Below are 23,209 nucleotides of genomic sequence, written 5' to 3' on the forward strand. Positions count from 1 at the left end.
TAGAAGTAAAGAGGACTAGGTGGCACAAAGAAAAAAATTATATTTTACAGGTTTGTACAGGTAAGTGAGCCGTCTCATTTGAATTGAGGAATGAATAGGAAGTTTTAGCTATTCATTTTATTCCTCCCATAGTAAGTTGTAATATGTTAGAATCGTATATTCTGTTAGTGTTTAATAGAAATTGCAATCTATCCTTCCTTATATACATGTTCTTAATAAAAATTTTTTGGGGTGAGGGGGAGGAAATAGTAAATTACTAAAAAATAAATAAGAGAAAAGCAGAAAAGAAAATAAATGGAGCCAAATTCGTGAAAAGCCCCCCCAAAAGAAGTTGAAAATTTTCATCCTTGCAGTGGTACACATCAAAAAATCTGGAAAAAAAATAAATAGCTTTTAATAAAGTCGTGCTTTTAATTTCAGCCAGAGTTCTCTTGGTGTCGTCAGAAAGGAAAATAGGACTAAAACAAGCTTGAGCAGCAAGTTGGAGCTTTTTTTGCAGCTTTCAGTTTTTGAGACATTCTGTTTGGTAAACACACACAAATACACACACACACAGAGAAATATTACAATGAGTGAGTTGGAAATTAAATTTTAGAAGGAGGACAGAGTGGGGCGGAGGAACCATTTATTTTTTTGTTGCATTATTTATTAGCTTGTGTTAGTTTTCCTGTTTGCGCATGTGTGTGTTTGTGTGGTAAGTTTTTCCTGAACTCCTGTTCAACAGAAGTAGGATTGCTTTTCCGCTGCTTTCCTATGCAACATGAAGTCTCCAATAAATTTTAAAAAAATATATATATTTGAGAAAACTCTGCATTTATTTAGATCTTGCCAACTTCAATTCCTTTTTGCCTCTTCCAGCCAGGTTTCTTCTTCCTGTAAGGTTGCATTAATATATTCCTTTCGGGGAAGAGAAAATGCGGAAGGGAAGGAAAGCGAATGCAGGCTCTAATTCATTTCTATTTCCCAACTGTAGTTTCCCTTTCCTGACTGTGCGTTTCATTGGAGACTTTTCTAATAATCATAATTCATTCCTGTTTCCCTTATTTCATTTAAGAATAATTTTTTTTTTTCCTGCTTCCGCCTTCATTTTGAAAAGGGAAGTGGATGATATTCTCTAGTATTGTTAGAATGTCTAAGAGAGAATTCAGCTTCTTCAAGAATTTTTTTGAAGAACTGTTGCGCTGGGATAGTAGCTCTACATCACAAGGGGATTCAGGACTTCACTGGTTAATAGGCCTACAATCATCCTTATAGCCCCACGCGGGCCTTGTCGGATTAATTCTGCAGTCAGCCTTGGCCGAATAACCTCTGAAGAACTCCTTCGCCTGTTTCTGCCAAGTTTGTGGCAAGCCACCACTCCTGAGACCTACTCTACACCCATAAGTTAATGGCCGCAGATTTAACACACTTCGAAACCTCCAAAACAGGGCTCCGGGCCAACAAAGTGTCCCGCAAAGCCTTCCCGGGGCCAATAAATCTGCCGCTTCGTTTCCCTTATGTCTTTGAATGACCAGGTACCCAAACCAGAAAGACACCATATTTTGGTCACTAATTTCCTTCAGGGCACCCAGACAGTCCCTGAACCAGCCTTGAGTTGATTGGAACTTATAGCTCGTGGAGCAACCTGACTATCCGAGAAAATTACGACCTTAGAATTAATAATTCCTTGCCCATTAATCTCGGTAGCGACACACATAAGAATGCAGAAGCTTATCGTGCTTTTATCAAAAAATGATACGTCACTCACATGAAGAGATTTCTTACCACTTCCCCTCCACCCACCTTAAAAAAAGTTGGTCCTAAATTGTGAAGAGAGAGAGTGAGAGAGAAAACCTCTGTCCCGTCCCTCAGGAACTTTGGCATGAAAAGGTTTCACCAGTTTGCCGCTCCTGCCGCCCATCCAAGTTGGCAAAGATCTGTGGCTGTACAAACTTCCCACCCCTAGACTTCTCTTCTTCTAGGCCTAAAATTTCCCCACATCGTAGTCTCAAACATTTTCCCAGTGGAGCCTACGTATCCTGTTTCCAAAGTCTTACTCACGAGGATAAGCGCATACCTTGTCTAGTGGTGGAGTTAACTTAACTTGTTGGTTTCCCTAAATTTATGTATATATATATTGCAATCAAGTTAAGAGTGGAGGAGGGCAAATGGAAATGTTGGGAATGAGTAGATGGCAGTTGGTCCATCTCTAGGGAAGTTCAGTCAGATCCCTTAACACCTTAGGGCATCTCCCGACTAGGCACAAAATCCAAACCATCACTCTCTAAATCCCATTCCCTTGGTCCTGGGAAGAATACCCAGTGGTGGTGTCAGTTCTCTTGTTTCCCCCTGCCACCTCCTTATCTTTGCACAGGATGATCGTAGGACACGTAACTGGTTTCATCTCCAGCCTCCCCCCTCCTTTTGCTAGGGTTTCCTTCTGGGTTCACCACTACCCCCACACCTTATTGTATTCGCGTACCCAGGGACTATTACCCTTGGGTTTCCTTACACACACACCCTTTCTTCTGACGTAAATACAATGATTTCAGTCCTAGAGCTTATCTAAAAACCAAAATCTGTGACGTAACATTTCTCCTTCATACTCCTTACAAGTGTGAGTTCTTCGTTAATCCCAACAGTGGGCGCTCCAGCTCCAGTGACTGGAGTAATGTTAACATATAAGAGACGTCAACTCCATAAAATGACAGGCGACAAGTTTCTTGTAAAACTTTTCTTATTACCAAAAAAAAAAGAAAAAACTATTGTCACTCCATTTTCTTTTTCTTTGGCCCCCTAAGTTTTTCCGGAAAACTATTTAAAGTTTCCAAGCTCGTAAATTTTCAAGTTAAGTGGTGGAAAAGTGAAATGCCTCAAGTTAGACTTAATTTTTAATATTATACCTTCCATCAGATATCTGTTTGATTTACCTTCTCGAACTAGCTGTAAATGGTAGTACCCGCAGTTGAGTTTTCCGTACCGGAAAAATAAACTGATATGACAACATCCAAAACCGAATTTGTGTAGCACATACATTCGTATCATTTTCCTGAAAATCTCTTTTCCGCACTCAGGGCATCTAAAATGGTATATTTCCGTTGGGAAACTTGAATAAGTCTTCTTGCCTGAAATAAGGATCTAATTATTCTTATCCACCATTAAAATAATTACAATCTTGATGAATTAAAATACGAATACAGTATGTGTACAAGTATTTTCATGTTTACAGTTTTGGAAAATGAGGGGAAACTTTTAAGAAGACCATAGAGAGGAAAATGATAAAGTTCAAGAACACATTTCTTAGCAAAGTATTAAGTTGTGACTTAAAATGAATTCCAATAAAGTAGAGTGAAAACAAATGTAACTCTCCCTGGGAGTAGTTTTCCCCACTTTTGTTATCAAGTTCCACTGAAAGAGCTCTTCTACTTTCCAGTATGACGTCACACTTACTAAAAGTTATCACATACAAAACTTACAGGAGCTCTTTAATGTGCTCTTGAGTGACAATAATTTTTGCTACGACAATGATCTGATTTTGTAGTTTTCAGCACAAAGGAGCTTTCTCCTAATTTCTATTCTGTACATGTGCTACTCCTAGCGTTACACTAGGCAACTATAATAGGGTGGTTGTGAGGGTTTTTCTTAGTAAGGGAAATTCTTTGAAAATTCCATTTTCCTACTTTTCCTTCTTCTGGAAAATTTTTCTGTCTACGTCTTCTTTCATTATTTCATCACGTTCATTAAAAATTTACTTATATAACATCTTTTTTTTTATTTAAGAAGTTATACTAACATTTACAATATTACTATTGTATTAGTAACTCTAAAATGGATTTTGACGTTAATATGGAAAAATTCATTAAATCCTTTAGGCAGTGGAGTGTTAAATTATGTTTCAAACAGCTGTGATCATCAAATGTCGACGTGTGTGTGTGTGTGTGTGAGTGTGGGTTGGTGAGAGAAAGAGTGGGGGATGGGCTGGTTTATTGGTCACATCAAAGTCTAAAAATCGATAAATCGAAAAAGTAATCAAAATTTCGTGAAATGTAACAAAAAAAATTGAATGAGCATGCGCAAAAAAAAAAATATGTTCGTAAAGTTGTTAAAGTATAAAACTCGGATGTACTCGTATATTTCGTCCAATAATAATAGGTTGTAACCATCACAACCATTGCTCAAGTGGTGTCTCAGAGTGGTGGGGGTATATATGGGCGGCCATTGTAAAACTAATTACACCAATGTAATTAAATGTTTAATTATATAGAACAATAATGACGACGTAATAAATAATAGTGTAATATATATCTGAGATCACACCACCCTTCGTGCTAACCGACAGACATTACTTCCGCTTTTGTTATTATTACTGTACGTAATTTTAACACGTCATTTATACGAAAACTTTTAGAATCATTTGGAACTATTTATAGAATGTGGATATTAACTTATTCGTAACGGTTTTAATGCAGAAAATTTGTTTACATCTTGAGGTCTAAAGAAAAACAGGGCACTTATTGATAGGTGCAATTTTCCAATACATTTTCATGCATTAAAACTGTTCCGGTAGGTCCAGTTGTATTAGGGTTGATCGTCAAAAACTGTACGAAAAAGCGTAACGTTGAAAAACACCCAACTTTGACAATTTTTTTTCTCTTTTTCTATAAAAGATAAAATTCCCAAATTTTCTTTAAAATATAGGGCAAATCTTCCTTTATAACTGTAATTTTTTTGCAACAACCCAGATCTAATAGATTTAGAGAAAAAAGTTGCTGAAAATGAGCAAAAACGGCATATTCAATGTTCTCCGTGAACACCCTACCGACCGACGAATTTATAAAAAAAAAAGAAAAAAAAAGAACATATTTTTTTTAACTTAGAAGACCTTACAACCAACATTTCCGTCAAATAAGTTAAATAAATGAATCCCAAGCCTGGGATCATGCTTACACCACTTCTTTCATATCTTGATTTACAAAAATTAATTGTTCGTAAAACTTGGGATTGTTACTTGAATCATTGTTTAAAGTAGTGTAAAAAGGAGGCTTCTAGCTCAGTAAACATGGCGGCCAAGGGTGAAGTAGGGTCGGCGGCATGGGTGCAGTTTATCCCCGCTCTATCCTTCACTCTACACTTTAAGGTGCATCTTTCTCTCTCTCTTTCCATCTATATCCATATTAAGTTTGCAGTACATAGCCACGATGAGTAGGAGAAAGATGAAGTTAAATAAATCACTAAAATATTGATTTATTATGTTTTACAGGCAAACCACGACCTACCGTAGCTTGGTACCGTGGTGAGGAGCTGTTGACGAACTTCAGCAGTCCAGGCTTGAGTGCTGGAGATCCGCTAACTGAAAGTATGCTCGTCATACACAGTCTGGGCAGAGCTGATCTCAGATCAGAGCTCACTTGTACAGCATCCAACTATAATAAAACTCTACCGCTGACGTCAACCGTACATGTGGATATGAACTGTGAGTACCCACTTTTATAGTTACACTTCCGGTAAAAGGGAACTTATCCCAAAGGATTATTTTTAACCCTCTATCACTACCATACGCACTGACACTAACAACCCTCCTAAAAATGCAGGAGCTAGGTTGGTAGTGTTCAAGTAATACCACAGCCAAACTTTAGCTTACCGAGAAAAACCATATAAAAACATTTTTTTAGAGACACATGTAGGCACACACAAAGTACAATTTGTAAAAATCGCTGAAAAATAAAAAAAAAATCAATACAGCTAGTTGAATAACTCAATTTTATTGTAATTATTATTTAACCACGTTAAATGGTAAAATATATTTCAATTCAGCATGCCAAATTAGTAGGAGAACGGATTAGCTGAGTGGTTAGCGAATGCTGGTTTTCGTCACAGAGATCCCAGGTTCGAATCCAGCTACTTGGCTCTTAGATTTTTCTCTTTTAAAAAAAATAGAAATGATGAAGTATTAAATAAAAATGACGTAGTAATTTGTTCTGGATATACCACCATTATTCCAGACTGTTGTTTTAACATATTTAATTAATAAAATACATCGATACTGTTACTTTATTTAAAAATTCATTTGTTATGTTCGTATTGTTGGGACAGTAAATGACATGTTAAACTTAACTTATACATGTTATCAAAAATTGAAGTAACAAAACACGTGTACAAACAGCAGAATTCATTGTGGTAATAACTGAATAATTAATTAGGTAAACGTGTTTAGAATTTTTTCATTTCAGAGTTTTGTAACCGGTTATTTTGGAGGTTTACATAAAATATGGTTTCCATTAAAACGAAGTTTATTTATAAATTTAATAATAATGGAATTTGTTTTTAAATCAAAAACTTTTTTTATATTTTTTATTTAAGCCAAAACTCTCCTTTGGGAATAATGGGAATAGATTTTAAATTTTAAAAAGACTTATTCACTTCTTTTTTTCCGCCCAAACCCCAAATTTTGAAATGTCTTTTTAATTCTTTTAAGATTGAACAGATTATAAAAGCTGTAAATTATTTTGGAATGGTATTTTTCTACAGCATCATATTGTATGAACCCAAATATTATAAGTTTATGTATAATACAGGAACTAAGTAATGAGAAAGTCCGAGATGAAAAGTACAACATTTTAAGCCCCATGAAAAAGAGGAAATAACCGTTCAGTAAAATGGTATTTTCAGATTCGGAAATTTCTTCCAATTAGGAATTTTTGCTAAAAATCTTTAACCTTCTTTAATAATAGTAATATAGAAGGCACAGAACTTATAATTATATTAAATTAATTATGCTTAATCTTACACTTTATCGAGTTTTCTTGCAGAAATCTTATTCAAATAGAAGTTGTCGCCCAAAATGAGTGCAACAAGTTCATAAAACTAAGAAATTTTTGTAAGGATTCACCCTAACTAATTCTACAATACATAGCTATCTAACCAGAGTCCTTAAAGCTGATCTCAAATCCCAAGTAGAGATCAATCCTGTTTCTCCTGACCGAAAAACAAAAAAAGCCAGGAGAGAACCTCATTATGTCCAGGAAATCCAGAATGCTTAGCAAGGAATCTAACCTGGAATCCTGTGAGGTGTCCGTTGAATGGCAAGTTCCTAATTGGCGAGCTTTTTTTTAGCGACAAAACCTAAAAGCAAAGGTTAATTGAATGGTGGAGGGCGCAATTTCCGGTCGAATCTTAGTTACGGAAATTGCACACCACCTTTTGATTGAAATCAGATTAATATTTAAAGGTTGATCATAATAGGGCCCAAAATATAATAGTGGTGACCCGCAAATCTCCTGTGGGATTGTACCCCAGCTGGAAGAAAATCCGATTTTAATTGTCTTCAACAAAAAACTGTTTCAGTTAGTTAATAATAAATATTGAAAATGGGTACAGTAAAATTATGTTTGCACAGAGCCCAGTTTCGTTGGGAAAAAAATTTCAGGATAAAAAAAGAAAAAAAAAACTCAGGATGATGGAAGAGTTAATTGGATATCCAGGGTATTAGTCTTTAGGGAACAATCCTTTCGTAATGTTGAGCAAGCGCTTCCAGACAGGAGACTGCAGGTTTCATGAGGCTGGTGAAGGAAAGAGAGAGATTTCCTCAGAGGAATGAGGACTGTTTACCTGGCTGCTTGAAGCATCTCTTTCAACCCTCTCCAACCATTTTAATGACGTCACTTCCTCCCTCAATCCTCACCAATAAATGGTACGTCAAAAAAAAGAAAAACAAAATTAAATAAATAAAAATTTGCCATCTCATTTATTTTCCACGTTTCCTGTTTAAAATATCGGATATCCTTTTTAAATCCCCTAAAAAAAAAAAAAATCCATTTACTCCGATCCCTTCAAATACTAATTATCCCGCAAAGAAAAACACAGTTTTTCCTAGAAAATATTAAATGAAAATCCCCCCACACCAAACCTAAGTTCACGCTTACACCACTTCTTAAATTAATTTTTCAAAAAAAACTTGGAATTGTCACTTGAATCATTGTTTAAAGTAGTATAAAAAGGAGGCGTCTAGCTCAGTAAACATGGTGGCCAAGGATGAAGTATTGTCGGCAGCATGGGTGCAGTTTATCCCCGTTCTATCCTTCTCTCTACACTATTAAGGTGTATATTTCTCTCTCTCCATCTATATCCATATTAATTAAAACTAAATAATATTTGATTTGAATTGAGAAAATAAAATATCTAAAAATGTTCATAACACTATTACGTATACTTAGCTTTAAATGTAGCATGGTAATTTCCTGTAAATATTATTTAAATGCAATTTAAAATGCTATCTATAACCTTTAGTTTGATCATTACAGTTCTAAAACGCAAATGACGACAATTATTGCTTTTGTAGTATATTTGAAATAAAGCAAAAAGTGTTTACAAAATATCAAATAAAATGTATAATTTTACTCATATTTTGTTTGTTACAAAAAAATCGACAACCCAATGCAAATAACCATACGAGGGTCGTTTGAAAAGTCCGTGCAAAAATAAAAACTACTTAATTTTTTGGGGTAAACCTTTTTTATTTTTCAACATAGTCTCCTTTTAGGCTTATACACTTCGTCCAACGCTGCTCTAGTTTGTTGATCCCTTCCGAATAATAGGATTTGTCCAAGTCTGAAAAATAGCCATTCATTTCTGCAATCACCTCCTCGTTTGAATAAAATCTTTTTCCCGCCAGCCATTTCTTCATATTGGGGAACAAATAGTAGTCCGAGGGAGCCAAGTCTGGAGAATAGGGGGATGTGAAACGAGTTGGAACCCTATTTCCATTAATTTTGCGACCACAACTGCTGAGGTGTGAGCTGGTACGTTGTCGTGATGGAAAAGGACTTTTTTGTGGGCCAATCGTGGGCGTTTTTCTTGCAGCTCGGTTTTCAAACGGTCCAATAACGATGAATAATATGCACCTGTAATAGTTTTACTCTTTTCCAGATAGTCGATGAGGATTATTCCTTGCGAATCCCAAAGGACAGTCGCCATAATCTTTCCGGCCGAAGGAACGGTCTTCGCAAGAGATGCTACTTACTAAACATAACCTCGATACGCGCCAGTGGTGCTATCTCTCTGACTTTGCACGGACTTTTCAAACGACCCTCGTAAATAACCATATTTAGATTTTTCTTCAGATAAAACACTCTTTTGTAAGGTTTTGTTCAGTTATGTTTGTAAAAAGAGACCTCCATAGCACTTGTTTCGTCCCGTTTTACCCAGTTAAGCCAACTGAATTTTAAAGATGTTTAATTTTGAAAATATACAGTTTAAAAATATTTTTAAACTTAACTCTTGTGCAAATGGGCATTAGTGACCCAAGAGCTAGAACTAAAAAAAAGAAAAATGAACAAAATTTGACCCACGTCTCAAAAAGGTTCGCCATTCCTGGTCTAAGTGCTTACTCGTATTTCCGGCCCAGAGTTGAAAAATCATCAAATACGAACAGTCTGCCATTTCCAGCTTTTCCTGTTCACACATTCACACACACATAATTAAATTTTTACCAAAAAAAAAAATCTGGACTCGGAGGATTTTAAAACGGTTATCGCGGAGGAACAAAAATCTGTTCAACGGAAGCTGTGTCCGAGAGTAGTAAGAGAGAGACAAAAAAAAACAAGAATGAGAAAAACCACTTTTTCCCAAACGTTCCTTCTCTGGTCCTATACAAAACAAAGAAAATCCTTGGGTATTTTCATCTAAATCCAGCCTGTCACGAAAATTCTAGATTCTAAATTGATCTGCTGATTCCATCACGGGTCGGAAAAAAAAGGGAAAATTCTATTTTTAGAGGGAATGGAAAAGAGAGGAGAAAACTCTTGGCCATTTTTAGTGTAGGTTTTTCCTGGAGTTTCTCTCAATTTGCCTAAGCATTTTCCTTTTTCTTTCTTTCTAGACGTGCATTTTTCCTTTAACACAAATACACAAGGCAAGAGTTACTGATATTTAACACTTTTCTCCTTAGATTGTAACATATCTGAATATCCTTTCTTTTCCAGCCAAATAATATATACGTATATTACTTGGGAAAGCGTTTTCTTTTTTTTAGTGTGCCAGATTTCCTTTAGGAAGTGATTCTTTCTTTCTCTTTTACTTTTTCTTACTGTATAGTAAAGAAAGAGAAAGTATTGTCTTTCTATTTTCACCGGGACATACCCGTTTTGAAGATCCCTGAGTGAGCTCTAGTGCAGAGATGGTGAACCTTTTTGAGACGTGGGTCAAATTTTGTTCATTTTTTTTTTTTAGTTCTAGCTCTTGGGTCACTAATGCCCCCATTTGCACAAGAGTTAAGTTTAAAAATATTTTCAAAACTAAACATCTTTAAAATTCAGTTGGCTTAACTGGGTAAAACGGGACGAAACAAGTGGCTATGGAAGTCTCTTTTTTACAAACATAACTGAACAAAACCTGAACAAAAGTGTGTTTTATCTAAAAGAAAAATCTAAATATGGTTATTTGCTTTGGGGTGTCGATTTTTTTTGTAACAAACAAAATATGAGTAAAATTATACATTTTATTTGATATTTTGTAAACAGTTTTTGCCTTTATTTCAAATACTACAAAAAGCATTTGTCATCATTTGCGTTTTAGAACTGTAATGATCACAATCTAAAGGTTATAGATAGCATTTAAATTGCTTTTGTGTCAATGCGTGATTGAAAAAAGTACAGATAGAATAAAAATTATCCACAACAATTAGAAAATCTAAATCAAACAAACAAATGGTTGCCTAGCAATTGTGGGTCAGTGAAAAAGCTTGCACGGGTCATAGGTTCGCCATCACTGCTCTAGTGTTTCTCATTTCGTGTCCTGAGTGAATAGCGTTCCTGTTTATCGCTTTGATATTCACCGAAAACTAAAAAAAAACTGGAAATTGCTGGAATGTACATCTTTTGATGTTTCGCTTATCGCAACTCCCTCGGTCTCTCCAAAGTACCTGAAGGCTCCACAGCGCAACCTAGCGGATGGCAGTACAATCTGGATGGAAGAAAGGAGACCCTTTCTTCTTCTTCTTCTTCATCTCCTGTCATAGTCCCTTCAGAGGCTGGAAAGATCCTGTGAAGATTTCTTTTTTTTCCCCCTCCGCTTTAAAGCCGTTTTAAGTCTGGAGATTAAGTCGTCATGGGTACTCAGGCTTAGTCTGGGTCGACCCGTTTCCGTGCAGGACTACCAAGTAGTCTCAATTATGGGTATTGATTTAGTGACAACTAAATATGTCCCTTCAAGATTCAATATTAGCAGGAAAAGAAAAAAATTGATCGCTTCCAGTTTTCTCTTAAAAGAAAAATCTGGGTAAAAGCGTTTTTACACCCAGATTTTTTCCCCCTTTTTTTGCAGCATCTCTAATAATAATCCGGAGAGTTGCTGCCTCCGTCCCCGCACTGCAGATCCACCAAGAGTAAATAGAAGAACTAAAAGCCGGCTCTCTGGATAAACTAGCCAGCTCAGAATGTGTAGCTCATATTGATTTATCCAGCGGAGACTCCAGCACTGGCCTAGCTAACACAGAGCACGCTCCAGTCATTCCAGCCTCTCCACTCCTCTCCACAACGCCATTGCTCACCCACTTTCTTATCCCACCCAATATCCCAGACAGTTCAATTCTCCTTCCGGAAAAAATTGGGAGATTTTTTTTCTTCTTTTTCTGTCTCTCTCTTTTCCCCCTCAGCAACAGGAGTATGGAGGGGAAAAAAGGAGAGAGGGAAAACAGTTCAAGTTATTTCTACGCTAACCCAGTTTTTCCGATAGCAAGACCTAACCAGCCAGTAGAGCGTGTAGTTGGATTGGCTGAGAAAATTTATAAGTTTTCTTGGAAAATATAATTAACAGTTTCCCTTTCTGTGGTGCTAAATTAGGGGCTAGCCAGTTTGTTAAGGGGTGCTGCAATGCATTAAAAGGTCCTTCTTTTAAAAAAAGAAGCTAGAGTAAAAAATTAATGCGATAAATCGATTATAATCCGGAAGTAAATTTTTGCTATAAATCTGTTGCTATAATGCTCAAATTGAGAGAAGACGCATTTCCTTCAAACATGAAAAGCGTACTCTAAACTCTACGCAGAGTCTACATCATCAACCTTTACGCTACTAATGAATTTACCTAGTAATATCAATTGAAATAATACAGCTTTGTGTGGACAAAGTTTTCTGGGAACCCCAAACATTTTGTGTTCACCCAAAAAACAAAAAATTGCAAAGAAAACTACGTCACATCCGCTGTGTAATGGAGACATTTCCTGTTACAGAATTTCTTTTCATATTCATTGAATTCCCCCACTAATCGTTTTTGATTAGTACCGTACATTAGGCGGTAATGGTACTTTAATGGGGGGGGGGAATAGTAGTTATTTCCTGTATAAAGAGGAAGTCTTCCCCACTCCTCTTTTAGCAGAAATAGTAGTTTAAATAGAATTTTTTAAGAAACTAATAATCAAAATAGGTATTTGTAATCACTACTGAACGTTTAAAGTTAATCGTATTCCCTGTTTTCCAAAGGATTTATAAAAAATGTACACCCTAGCTATCCTGTAACGATCCTGCCAGACGATTTTCTTGGGAAATTTGTCCCTCTTTTGGTTCTCATTATTTTTCTATAGGTGGCAAGACTGTAAAATATGCAGAAATGTATTAACAGTCTAATCTCATCCCTCTTCTTCCAAGAAATGTCTTCTTTAATCGAAATTATCTTGGAGAAATGTTTAAAATAAAAAAGTTTAGATCTACAAACATGCAACTAGTACGCAAAGTTAAATCAAGAATAATTTTTAAAGTCCAATCGTAATTTGTAAGTGCTTTGTTTTCATTAAGTCTCCTCCTATTGAACACTAAAGTAATGCCTACTTTTTTCAGGCAGGCTTTACGTTGAACTACCCAATTAGGTGTCGTGCTAACATACTTTACTGTAAAGTTCTCACATATCCATTAAATAAAATACAATACCTAGACCGGGAATCAAACCCACTAACCAACAATACATCTTAGCATTGCGGGTCTAGCCTATAACCGCCTAACATACTTTACTATAAATTTCTCATATTAACCATTAAATAAAATACAAGACCTAGACCAGGGGAATCGAATCCACTAACCAACAATACATCTTAGCATTGCGGGTCTAGCCTATAACCGCCTAACATACTTTACTATAAATTTCTCATATTAACCATTAAATAAAATACAAGACCTAGACCAGGGGAATCAAACCCACTAACCAACAATACATCTTAGCTTTGCAGGTCTAGCCTATAACCGCCTAACATACTTTACTATAAATTTCTCATATTAACCATTAAATAAAATACAAGACCTAGACCAGGGGAATCAAACCCACTAACCAACAATACATCTTAGCTTTGCAGGTCTAGCCTATAACCGCCTAAATACTTTACTATAAATTTCTCATATTAACCATTAAATAAAATACAAGACCTAGACCAGGGGAATCAAACCCACTAACCAACAATACATCTTAGCTTTGCAGGTCTAGCCTATAACCGCCTAACATACTTTACTATAAATTTCTCATATTAACCATTAAATAAAATACAAGACCAGGGGAATCAAACCCACTAACCAACAATACACCTTAGCATTGCGGGTCTAGCCTATAACCGCCTAATATACTTTACTATAAATTTCTCATACTATTAAATAAAATACAAGACCAAGACCCCGGGAATCGAACTCACTAAACCAACAATACATCTAAGCTTTGCGGTTCTAGTATCTTAACCGCTCGGCTACCGAGTCTACCTCCCACTATTGAATATGTCCATAGCTTTAATCTCTAATTAAGTATCCATTTTTATTGAACCTTTAGTCCTGACTAAAAATGTTTAACCTTTTACTTAATTAATTATAAAAAGTTTTTTAGGCCAATTACATTTTTTTATTTTTTTTATTTTTTTAACGGCATTCATAATATTTTTTAAGATAAGTTTTATTACTTTATAAGTGATTAATTTCTAATTAATTAAAAAAAAATTAAAAAATGTTAATAAACTTTTTTTCTTTTTTTTTAATATTTTATTGCAATTTACCACTGCAACAGTTGTTGCAACAAGCAAATATGGTGAAAGAGAAAAGAAATAAAAGGAAATCATGATTGGAGAAGGCACCCAGTGGTGCCACTCCAGTAACGTGCTTAAGATAAGAGAAGATCATGAGGCCATCTTCTCTTCAATCTCCTTAGAGGATTACCTGGTAATGTGGAGGAAGTTAGGTGTTCTATGAGAGGGTTAGGATGAGCTGCTGTAGAGGAATGAAATTTGAAGAAACGAGTGTTAGCAAGATCTGTAATGAAAGGAATTTTGAGGTCCTTTCATAAACCTTAAAAATTTTTTTCATTCAAATTCATTATCACATTAATTATAGATAAGAGATTTTGTAGATTAATTTTAATTTTTAATAAAAAAAATTTAAAAAAAAAAAAAAATGCTTCAGTAAAGTGGGCACATTTCCGGCTTCGATCGATTTTGACTAAAAGATTATGATCGCTTGCTATAAATTCAAACCTACCACAAGTTTACGCGGCACAGTCGGAAGGAATATTTATAGCAAAAAGTACGTGACTTCCGCCCGTCCCCCCGGCCGGGGTAGTTAAAAATTAAGGCTCCGCCCTAAAAATGTTTTACTTTACCCAGAAATGGAGTCTTAATCAAAACCAAACAGGAAGTTTACCAAAAAAGAAGATTAAGTAAACATATATTTTTGGGGTTGAAGAGTTTTGTTTTCAATATCGATTTTTAGTAATACGTACATTATACAAGGAAAAATGGCACTTTGAAGGCGGCCATCCTAACCACACTTCCGCTTACAGATACTCTTTAATAGATTTTACTTCAAAGTTTTCTTTTACTAAAGTGAAAGCGAGGCTTTTTTTTCTCCCTTCCAAGAATAATGTACAATAAGCTCAACTTCTAAGGCGTAAAGTAAAATTGTTCAACAAGCTCCCTTTAAGAATGTAATAATTACAAATATAACTTTACGTAGAATAGAAAATTTTCCACAGTTAGTAAGAAATATAATATATTTAAAAAATATTAGAATACAAAAAAAGAAGAAGCGCGTACTGTGTAAATTTTAATAATACTTAAAGTAACTGTTTAATAAGTTGGCAAAAGCTAACTTCCGTTCCTAGGCGGAAGTTATGGCCAGGTAGGCGAACACAGTGCGTGTGGGGGAGTGGTGGTAGCAGACAAGCTTCTCCTATGTAAATATGCCAAGAGCCGCCTTAATACTAACTTGTTTAAATATTCCCCCGCCAGGGAGTGCTGGGAGTCCCATGTCCGCACAGGCTATTAATAAAAAAATTATAATATCCCTAAGTAAAGTAATAATTCTTAAGTGAATTTTCATAAATAATAAAAAAATATTTATATATATACATAAGAGCTTTTCCTTTATGAAAGAAAATTAAATAAATTAGATTTTTATTATTACAGAAAATCGATTACTAGAAGTGGATACTTCCGGTGTTACTTTGCAGTAAAGTTCGTCAGTAGTAAGTTAGCACTAACTCCAATCAATAATCGAATTGATGCCACAACTATATATATATTTTTTTTAATCATTTATTTAGTTACAATCAACGCATTGCCGTTATAAGCAACAAGGGTAACAATCAACAATTGTAAAAACAACAATACCAGAGTGGAGAAGTTACCCAGCGGTAATACTAAAATAACATTCTACATTCTACTGACACTCTCCATCAGAGAGGAGATCGCCGAGGCCCACCACTGTCTTTTTAAGACTGTCCTAGAAGTGTTGTGTCTGGAAAAATGTTCTGGAAGATCCCTCTGGTTGGTACCAGTGAGGGATTGAATGTTTAAGAAGGAATTTTCATGTAACAGGTTTCAGCCACCTTGTGCAGCCCGAAAGGAATGTTTCAAGTCTGTGTGAGAATATGGTTTGATTTGGTGACGTACGTAAGGAAGCGTCTAGATCAGGGGTCGCCACACTTTTTTGATCATGGACCCCCCTAAATAATTTTTTCAGAAATCTCCATCGACCCCCACCTTAAAAGTAATTTTCAGTTAATTAAAAATAAAACTATATCTATTAGGTAGTGTGTTTGTACATTTATTTTATGATTTTAAACATTTATTAAAGTAATTTTACATTGTGTAACAAATAGTTTTATAAGAAAAATATCTTAATGCTGAAATTTAAATACCTTAATATTTATTAAATAATAAGTAAAGTAACTACAGGTATTGCTTCTTAATTAATAAGAGGGGTGTGCAATGGTGTTTCTTTGCAAGGTTCAGCTATATTGGGTTCGAAATTGTTTTTCCTTCGACCCTCAATCAACCCCTTGGCACAGATCGACCTCTACTTTTGTTAAATAGGCCCCTGGGGGTTCTATATAGACCACTTTGGTGGACCTCTGGTCTAAACTATAGTATAGAGCGAAGAATTTTTATACTTCAAAACCCTGGGATCCTTTGGAAGTTTTAAGCGTTTGGTTTGAGCTACATATGAGTCGAAAATTCTACTTGTTAGAAGAAGAGTTTTTCCTAATTATTGAAAAAGTGCTGGAGAAAAAAAAAATCCTGACAATTCCAGGTGAAAGGTGGTGGGGTAAAAGAAAAATCAAATTAAAAAAGCAGAATTTCTATTATGTTAACGGAAAAACTATTTTCAATAATTCAGTGACTGACAATTCAAAGAAAACTAGGATAAATATCTAGATGGAAAATATGCATGAAGTCATTGGAGTGGAAATTTTCTTATTTAACTTATTTTGAATGAAAAGTCGTGTAATATTGATCTTTTCTGTATAACATGTGTTTCTCTCTGTCAGTCTTCCTGTTCGGTGTATTTCCTGTACCTGTCCACGGAATTTTCACAGAAGAATTCGACAGAGGGTACTTCTTGTGAGTTAGATTATCTATAGAATTCTATTTCACTGTAATTTTTTTAGTTTAACAAAAGGACTTGGTGAAGAAATGAAAAAGGCAAAGCAAGGCTAAGCGCTAGGTTGCGAGAAACTTCGATCGTACCCTACACTTCTAGGTTAAAACCACTTATATCATTCTCTAAAAGTATCCTGGTGCAAACTTGATATCAGGATACTCTATAAAAAGTATGGAATACCTTTGAGGATTTATCTTCTTCCGATCGTGGGATCATTATTCCGGAAGGAAGGCTTGATACAGCTTGCTGTAGTAAAAAAAGTGTTTTGTTTCCAGGCAGGACGGAAGCAGAAGTGAAGTGAAAATCTTTTAGGGTTCAGGGGAAATGGAAACTGAAACAAACGGAAATAAACATAAAAGAGACTATTTCTCCCACGCGGTACCTAAAGGACAGTCGCTCGTCCGTCTTCCGTCTATCGTGGTCAGCGTTGAGTGGCGATCAGCTAACAACCAACCTTGCCCTGGGGCTCTGGGCACAACTAGCTCGCCTCACTCTTGAGCCTGGCCATACCGGCCCCACTCCAAGATACGCCCCACTCTGCAGCCATCCTCTGGTTCGCCTTGTCTGTCTTCTCTCTACTTCTTCTTCTGCCTAAACTTCCTCTGCTAATGGTAGGAAGTCCAGTTTCTGCGATCTCGTATTCACCGCCTGAATGATGCTGCAACAGAAACTTTATAATCATGGCTGCCTCAGCGTCAAAGAAATCGTTCCATTTCCAGCCTACAAAAGTTCGTGAAGCCCCCCTTAAAAACGCGCTTGGTATTTAATCACTTGAACAGTCTTCCGGTATAAAATCCAGCGTACGAGGTGTGGCTAGTAAATAACGAGACTATTGCTATAAAACATTTTATTTTAAATTTTGTACATATTTATCCTATTATCACCTTCAATATACACCCCTCCCTTGTCCCTAAAAACGCTCCTTGTGAATTTACCATCGTTCGAAACCATTGCTGGAAGTCTTTTTCTGTCAGCTCCTGCATGACGCGTGCCGCTTTTTCTTTCTCAGCTTCAACGGACTGAAATCGTGTCACTTTTAATACAGATTTGACTTAGGGGAACAGATCTAAAGTCACATGGGGCCTGGTCAGGCGAATAAGGCGGATGGCCTTATAAACTGGGATGTTGTACTTGGCTAGAAACGTCTTGGGACAGACAATGCCCGTGTGAGCCCTGTGACTTGTTCTTCCACAAATCGGGTCCGTTTTTTCCTTACTCTTTCACAAGAGTTGAGCAAGCACCTCACGGTAGTAATGTTGATTAATTATAATCGATATTTTCATCCGTTTTGGACGTGGAATGGCAACTCGGGCGTTCATCATCTCCGAAGTCTTCTCGGCCATCTTGGAAACCTGTTGAACCGCTCAAAAAACTTGCGCACGTGATACAACATTCATCGTCATAAACTTCTTTTAATAGATAAGTTTCAGTAGCGGTTTTAACCAAGTTTTGATGTGAAATTTCACGACAATTCGTTGCTCTACTGCATGTGTTAGTATCATGTTTTCGGAAATACGAAACTAACACCTCTAGTACACAAACGACGGTTCCGGTCAGACAGATTTCTCTACAAAACACGTGAGACGCTGCACAATCGAAAGAGAAGGCTTTACGCTGCACAGCTGTCGCGGTCGTTAGGATTTGGCGATTATGCATAGTTCTTTTGTAGCAGCATCAGTCTCAGTTATTTAATAGCCACTCCTCGTTCGTCTTTCCTTGTTTCCCATATTTCAACCTCTCCGACGTGGTTTTAAAGAGCACCCGGTGTTGGTTTAGCTGTGCAATAGGAACTATAGCTATATTTTAGCAGACTGGAGAGTTTAAAGAGGAATAGGCGACTCAGTAAGAGTTACAACTGGTATTAGAGGGACTGGGTTTTCCAAGTACACAAGTAAAGACTGAATATTGTCTGTATCCTGGCCGCCACACTCCGGGGTTAGAGTTCAACCATCCACAGAGGAACAAGTTTTGGAATTTCCACTTAATTAGAACTTGTAAGGAACAAGAACAGAGAGGAGGTGGGCGAGTCGTGTACCCGTTCGCTGTTAACTCCCTTCTTCCAGTTGTACGTCTCTTTACCCTGCGCACTTTGGCCCGACCAAAAACCAGGAATACAACCTTAGTTACATACCTACAACAAATCCTCATCCAGCGACTTCAGGAGAGAGAGGAGGTGACTCGCCCTTCCGGGCTCTACTTCCCACGGAACCACCACCTATTCTCACAGTGTTACACAGTACAACTTGTTTTTCACTCCAGGCTTTTCCACTTGGAGTAGAACTTATTTCCACTCTTAAGAAATTGTTTGTTCCTCTTGTTGAATAAGAAGTAACCTTTAAGGGCTTACAAAGTAATTTCTTACATTTGGTATATTACCTTCTCGTATCTAGATAATGGGGGAAAAGTACAGGAAATATTTTTAGAATTCCCAGTTTTTCGCGCCTCACCCCCTCCAAATATCCTGGTTTTTAGGTCAGCTGGTTCCCAAAAATTGTTTTTGGGCGGGATTTTCTCAACAATATCTCGTAAAAAGATTTTCTTTGGACCTAACATTTCCTCCCCTCCACTCAGGAAAATTCGATTCAGGGCTAAGATAGGGTTGTACTATCCTTTAAAGGGTCGCCCATAAGGAGCTGCATTGATAACAATGACTCCTCAGCCCATTATCATCCCCTGCATACTATCGACGTTGTAGAACAGAGGTGTGGAGCTGCGGATTTTTTGAAGGAACATCGGAATCTCGGGTGGAGATTCTCCCCGAGCTGACTTAGCCGCTAAGGCTAAGGAAATCCTTGGCCTGTCATAGGCGGGATATAGTCGGTTTTAGCAGGTCCCCGGGATCTGCCAGTTTGGTTCAGGTGTTGTTTGAGTGGACATGCGAATTTAGGGTACCATCTTTCCAAAAGCGGCCTTATCTAGTCGCCATATTGCGCTGGGTGTGGTGGAGTCCGATGAGACTGTGCGGCACTTTGTAGAGGTGTGTCCAGTCTATTCTAAAACCAGGATTCCTCCTCTTCGGGAGGTTAAATGTCTTCCTACTCTTCTTTACCAGAAATCTTTACGAGAACTTTCTAGGTTTATTCCAGATTGAGTCGCCATGCTCCCTAGTGTCCTGTTGCTACTTTATTAGTTTATTATATTAGCATCTGACAACCTTTAGCCGGATTTGTTGTTTTAAAGCCCCGGTATCTCTCATGAGATGAAAGGTGGGCGGGGATTAATGGGAACCATTTTGGATTGTCTGCGTTCCTTCCCCTTTTTGGTGGAAGCGCCCCTTTAATACAATCTAATCTAAAGGTCGCCCATTGCAGTGTGCAAAGCGAGAACAGCGAAATTTTGAAGTAAATCAGCTCACCAGAAATACTGTTTCAATGAATGGATTTTTTTTAGCCCCGGAACTTAGTGATAGTAGCAGCCCCCCCCCCCACGTGCCTTAAGAATCACAGGAAGTTTTCAAATTTGAATAAATTTTCCGGTGGAAATATCGCAAAGAAAATTCTGCTGTGAACATGACTTTTCCCTTACTTACTGTTCCGCAAAAGTTCGAAACTGGGAATATTTGACCCACATTTACCCAATTAAGCGTGGAATTTAGTTTAAAAAAAAACAAAAAACACAGAGTGCGGAATTAGAATCAAGACAATGTCGTGTACATACACGTCGAACGCAGCAGGGCAAAACAACCAAAAGTTTACAACGTCATAATAGTCACTGCAAGCGACTTTTTCTGCAATCTCCCTGGGGCCTTGAGATTACCAGAGCATTTTGTGCTCCTTTAAAATCTTGCACCGCTTCACGTTATGCATTGCTCTTAGGGACGCAAGAGATTTTTTTTACAAGGAAGAAAAGAGCTTTGAATTCTGTGCAAAATGAAATCATGCTCGTACTGAGGTCTGAATCTTTAACTAAAAGGTAAAAAACGGGCGAAGCACAAGGGTTGAGAGGTTTTATTTGTGTGCCTAATTCCTAATCTCTAATTGGGAGACCAAACATGTACCAACCACTAATCGTTTGGCTGGCTCCCACAGCAGTTCTATTGGTAAGATAAAGGAAACATCCCCTCCAAACAATATTCTTATTTTATTTTATTAAAATTTCTCTGTTTTTATAGTTAATGGCAATTTTTCACGAGTATACACGTCAAACGCGCACCGTAACAGAGATTTGGCTTGACGTGTATACACGTCAAACACGCTTAACTGGTTAATTCTGTAGTTTTATCAAAACCAGTAATCTTAGAATGGTAATTCTACCTCAACCAATAAGGTTACAGAATTACCAAGGAGGCCATTTTCGTGGAAATGAACAAAAAAGTATTTTCAGTGAAAACTTTTCTTCAAATTCAATTCAAACAATACATTTAACGAGTTGGCCCCAAAAAAAGAAAATCTACCACCCCCCACACTCCATCACAGAACCAGAATCAAATTTTCCGGGGAAAAAAATGTTTCGAAGAAAATCATTCGAGGAGGAAATCCCTAGAATACTGAAAACCCGGTTCTCTTCCAGGCTGATTGGAATTTCACAAGAACCTTTGTCCACTTCCCCCTCTGTTCTCAAATAAGGGAAATTATAAAACTCACTTCCTGTTAAAAGAAAATAACAGGAAGTAAGAAAAAAGTTAACAACTGAACGAACTTTCGCTGAAATCAATTTGAGAGGTGGAGGGGGGTTTGTTGTAAAGGAAGTTCCAATGCTTTCTGGGTTCTTCAAATTTTTTTTGTATATATCTCAAGTTTTGTGTGCGTATGTCAGTTCGAAGTTTATTTCCTGTTAAGAGTAAACCCCCCACCCCCACACACCAAAAAGTTCCACGTTAAAACAAAATTTGAATTAGCATTATACTTAATTATTCGCCATTTTGTTAATTTAACGGAAACAGCGAAGCATGTTCCATATTGATGTAGACTTAATTCGTCCGGTCGCCTCCTTCCACTTTCTAAGTTGAACTTTGTTGTAGAACTTAATTAAAATCCTTCCAAGTTGAGCTTGATTTTTTGTTCCCCTTCCCACTGTTAATTTTTTTTTTTTTTTGCAAATATTAAACAGCGTCATTCAGCGTCAGTTTGTGGCAAAGTGATGAGATCAAAATGGAGTGAGTTTGTCGAACATCTTTAACAATTTCTACAAACTCCTTGGTAATAATTTTTTTTTTTGGCCCCCAAAATTATTTGTAAGAAAAGAGTATTGTGATTATTTGTGCCAAATTTTTGGAAAATGAAGGTTTTTCACTAGAGATGTTCGTTTTTTTGAGATCGCCCAAAAAAAGTGTGGCGTTTGTGTGTCTGTAGTCAGCATAACTCAAAACTGCAGGAAGTTCAAATTAGATATTTCCGTTTTTTGGGGGGTTCCCCCCTAGTGAAATGCATAGTAGCCACCTTTTAGGTGGCGGCTTTACTCTCAACTGCCATTTCAAATAACCTCACATCCGGGTAAAATCAGTGATAATATCCAAGCACTGTGGTCTTGAAATCACAGTTTTAACATATCCCACTTAGACTTAAAGATAATTTATGATGCATCACTCCTGTACTTAGTTAAGAATGGCCTAGAAGTAGAAAAATAGAAGAGAGAGCGGTACCCTCACGGCACCGCAGCCAAAAGAGGCTTATTGTGCCTTCCCCTTTTTTGGGGACCTAGTAGACGAAACCTCCCTCTACTAAAGAGGTTGTGAACTTTCCCCTTCTAGTTCTTTTTGCGCGCTACTATCTCCTTTGGGCTCAAAGTGAGCCTAAGGTTTCATAGCGTAACCACTCGATTCCTGACTCAATCTGCCCAACAGTTCCGCGCTAATAAGCCCCTACCTTGTACAGATGCTTCCTAAACCTACCATGCCCTGTGAATAGGCCTGTGATCAGAGTAATCAGATTTCTACCCTCGTACAGAGTCTCTTTGGCTCTTTGTTTACACAGCCAAGGCATCATAGTCTTGTTGTGTATGTATTGTCATTAATATGAATGTATTGTGTTTAATATGAATGTATTGTGTTTAATATGAATGTATTGTGTTTAATACGAATGTATTGTTTTTAATATGAATGTATTGTGTTTAACATGAATGTATTGTTTTTAATATGAATGTATTGTGTTTAATATGAATGTATTGTGTTTAATATGAATGTATTGTGTTTAATACGAATGTATTGTTTTTAATATGAATGTATTGTGTTTAATATGAATGTATTGTGTTTAATACGAATGTATGTTTTTAATACGAATGAATTGTGTTTAATATGAATGTATTGTGTTTAATTCGAATGTATTGTTTTTAATACGAATGTATTGTGTTTAATACGAATGTATTGTTTTTAATATGAATGTATTGTGTTTAAA

The 23,209-nt window shown here is 36.6% G+C and overlaps 1 protein-coding gene across 2 annotated transcripts in view; it reads left to right on the forward strand.

The window, feature by feature from the left end:
* side-VII (sidestep VII transmembrane protein) overlaps positions 1–23,209 on the forward strand; it is a 494,219-nt gene that overhangs the window by 338,169 nt on the left and 132,841 nt on the right. For both annotated transcript variants that reach the window (XM_074142232.1, XM_074142233.1), the window contains one exon: positions 5,240–5,452. In XM_074142232.1, the coding sequence (XP_073998333.1) occupies positions 5,240–5,452 (213 nt within the window). The remainder of the gene's footprint in view (positions 1–5,239; positions 5,453–23,209) is intronic.

This window comes from Rhodnius prolixus, unplaced genomic scaffold, assembly GCF_049639745.1.
Source record: "Rhodnius prolixus isolate KJV_2025 unplaced genomic scaffold, Rpr scaffold_6, whole genome shotgun sequence".
Taxonomy (NCBI): Eukaryota; Metazoa; Arthropoda; class Insecta; order Hemiptera; family Reduviidae; genus Rhodnius; species Rhodnius prolixus.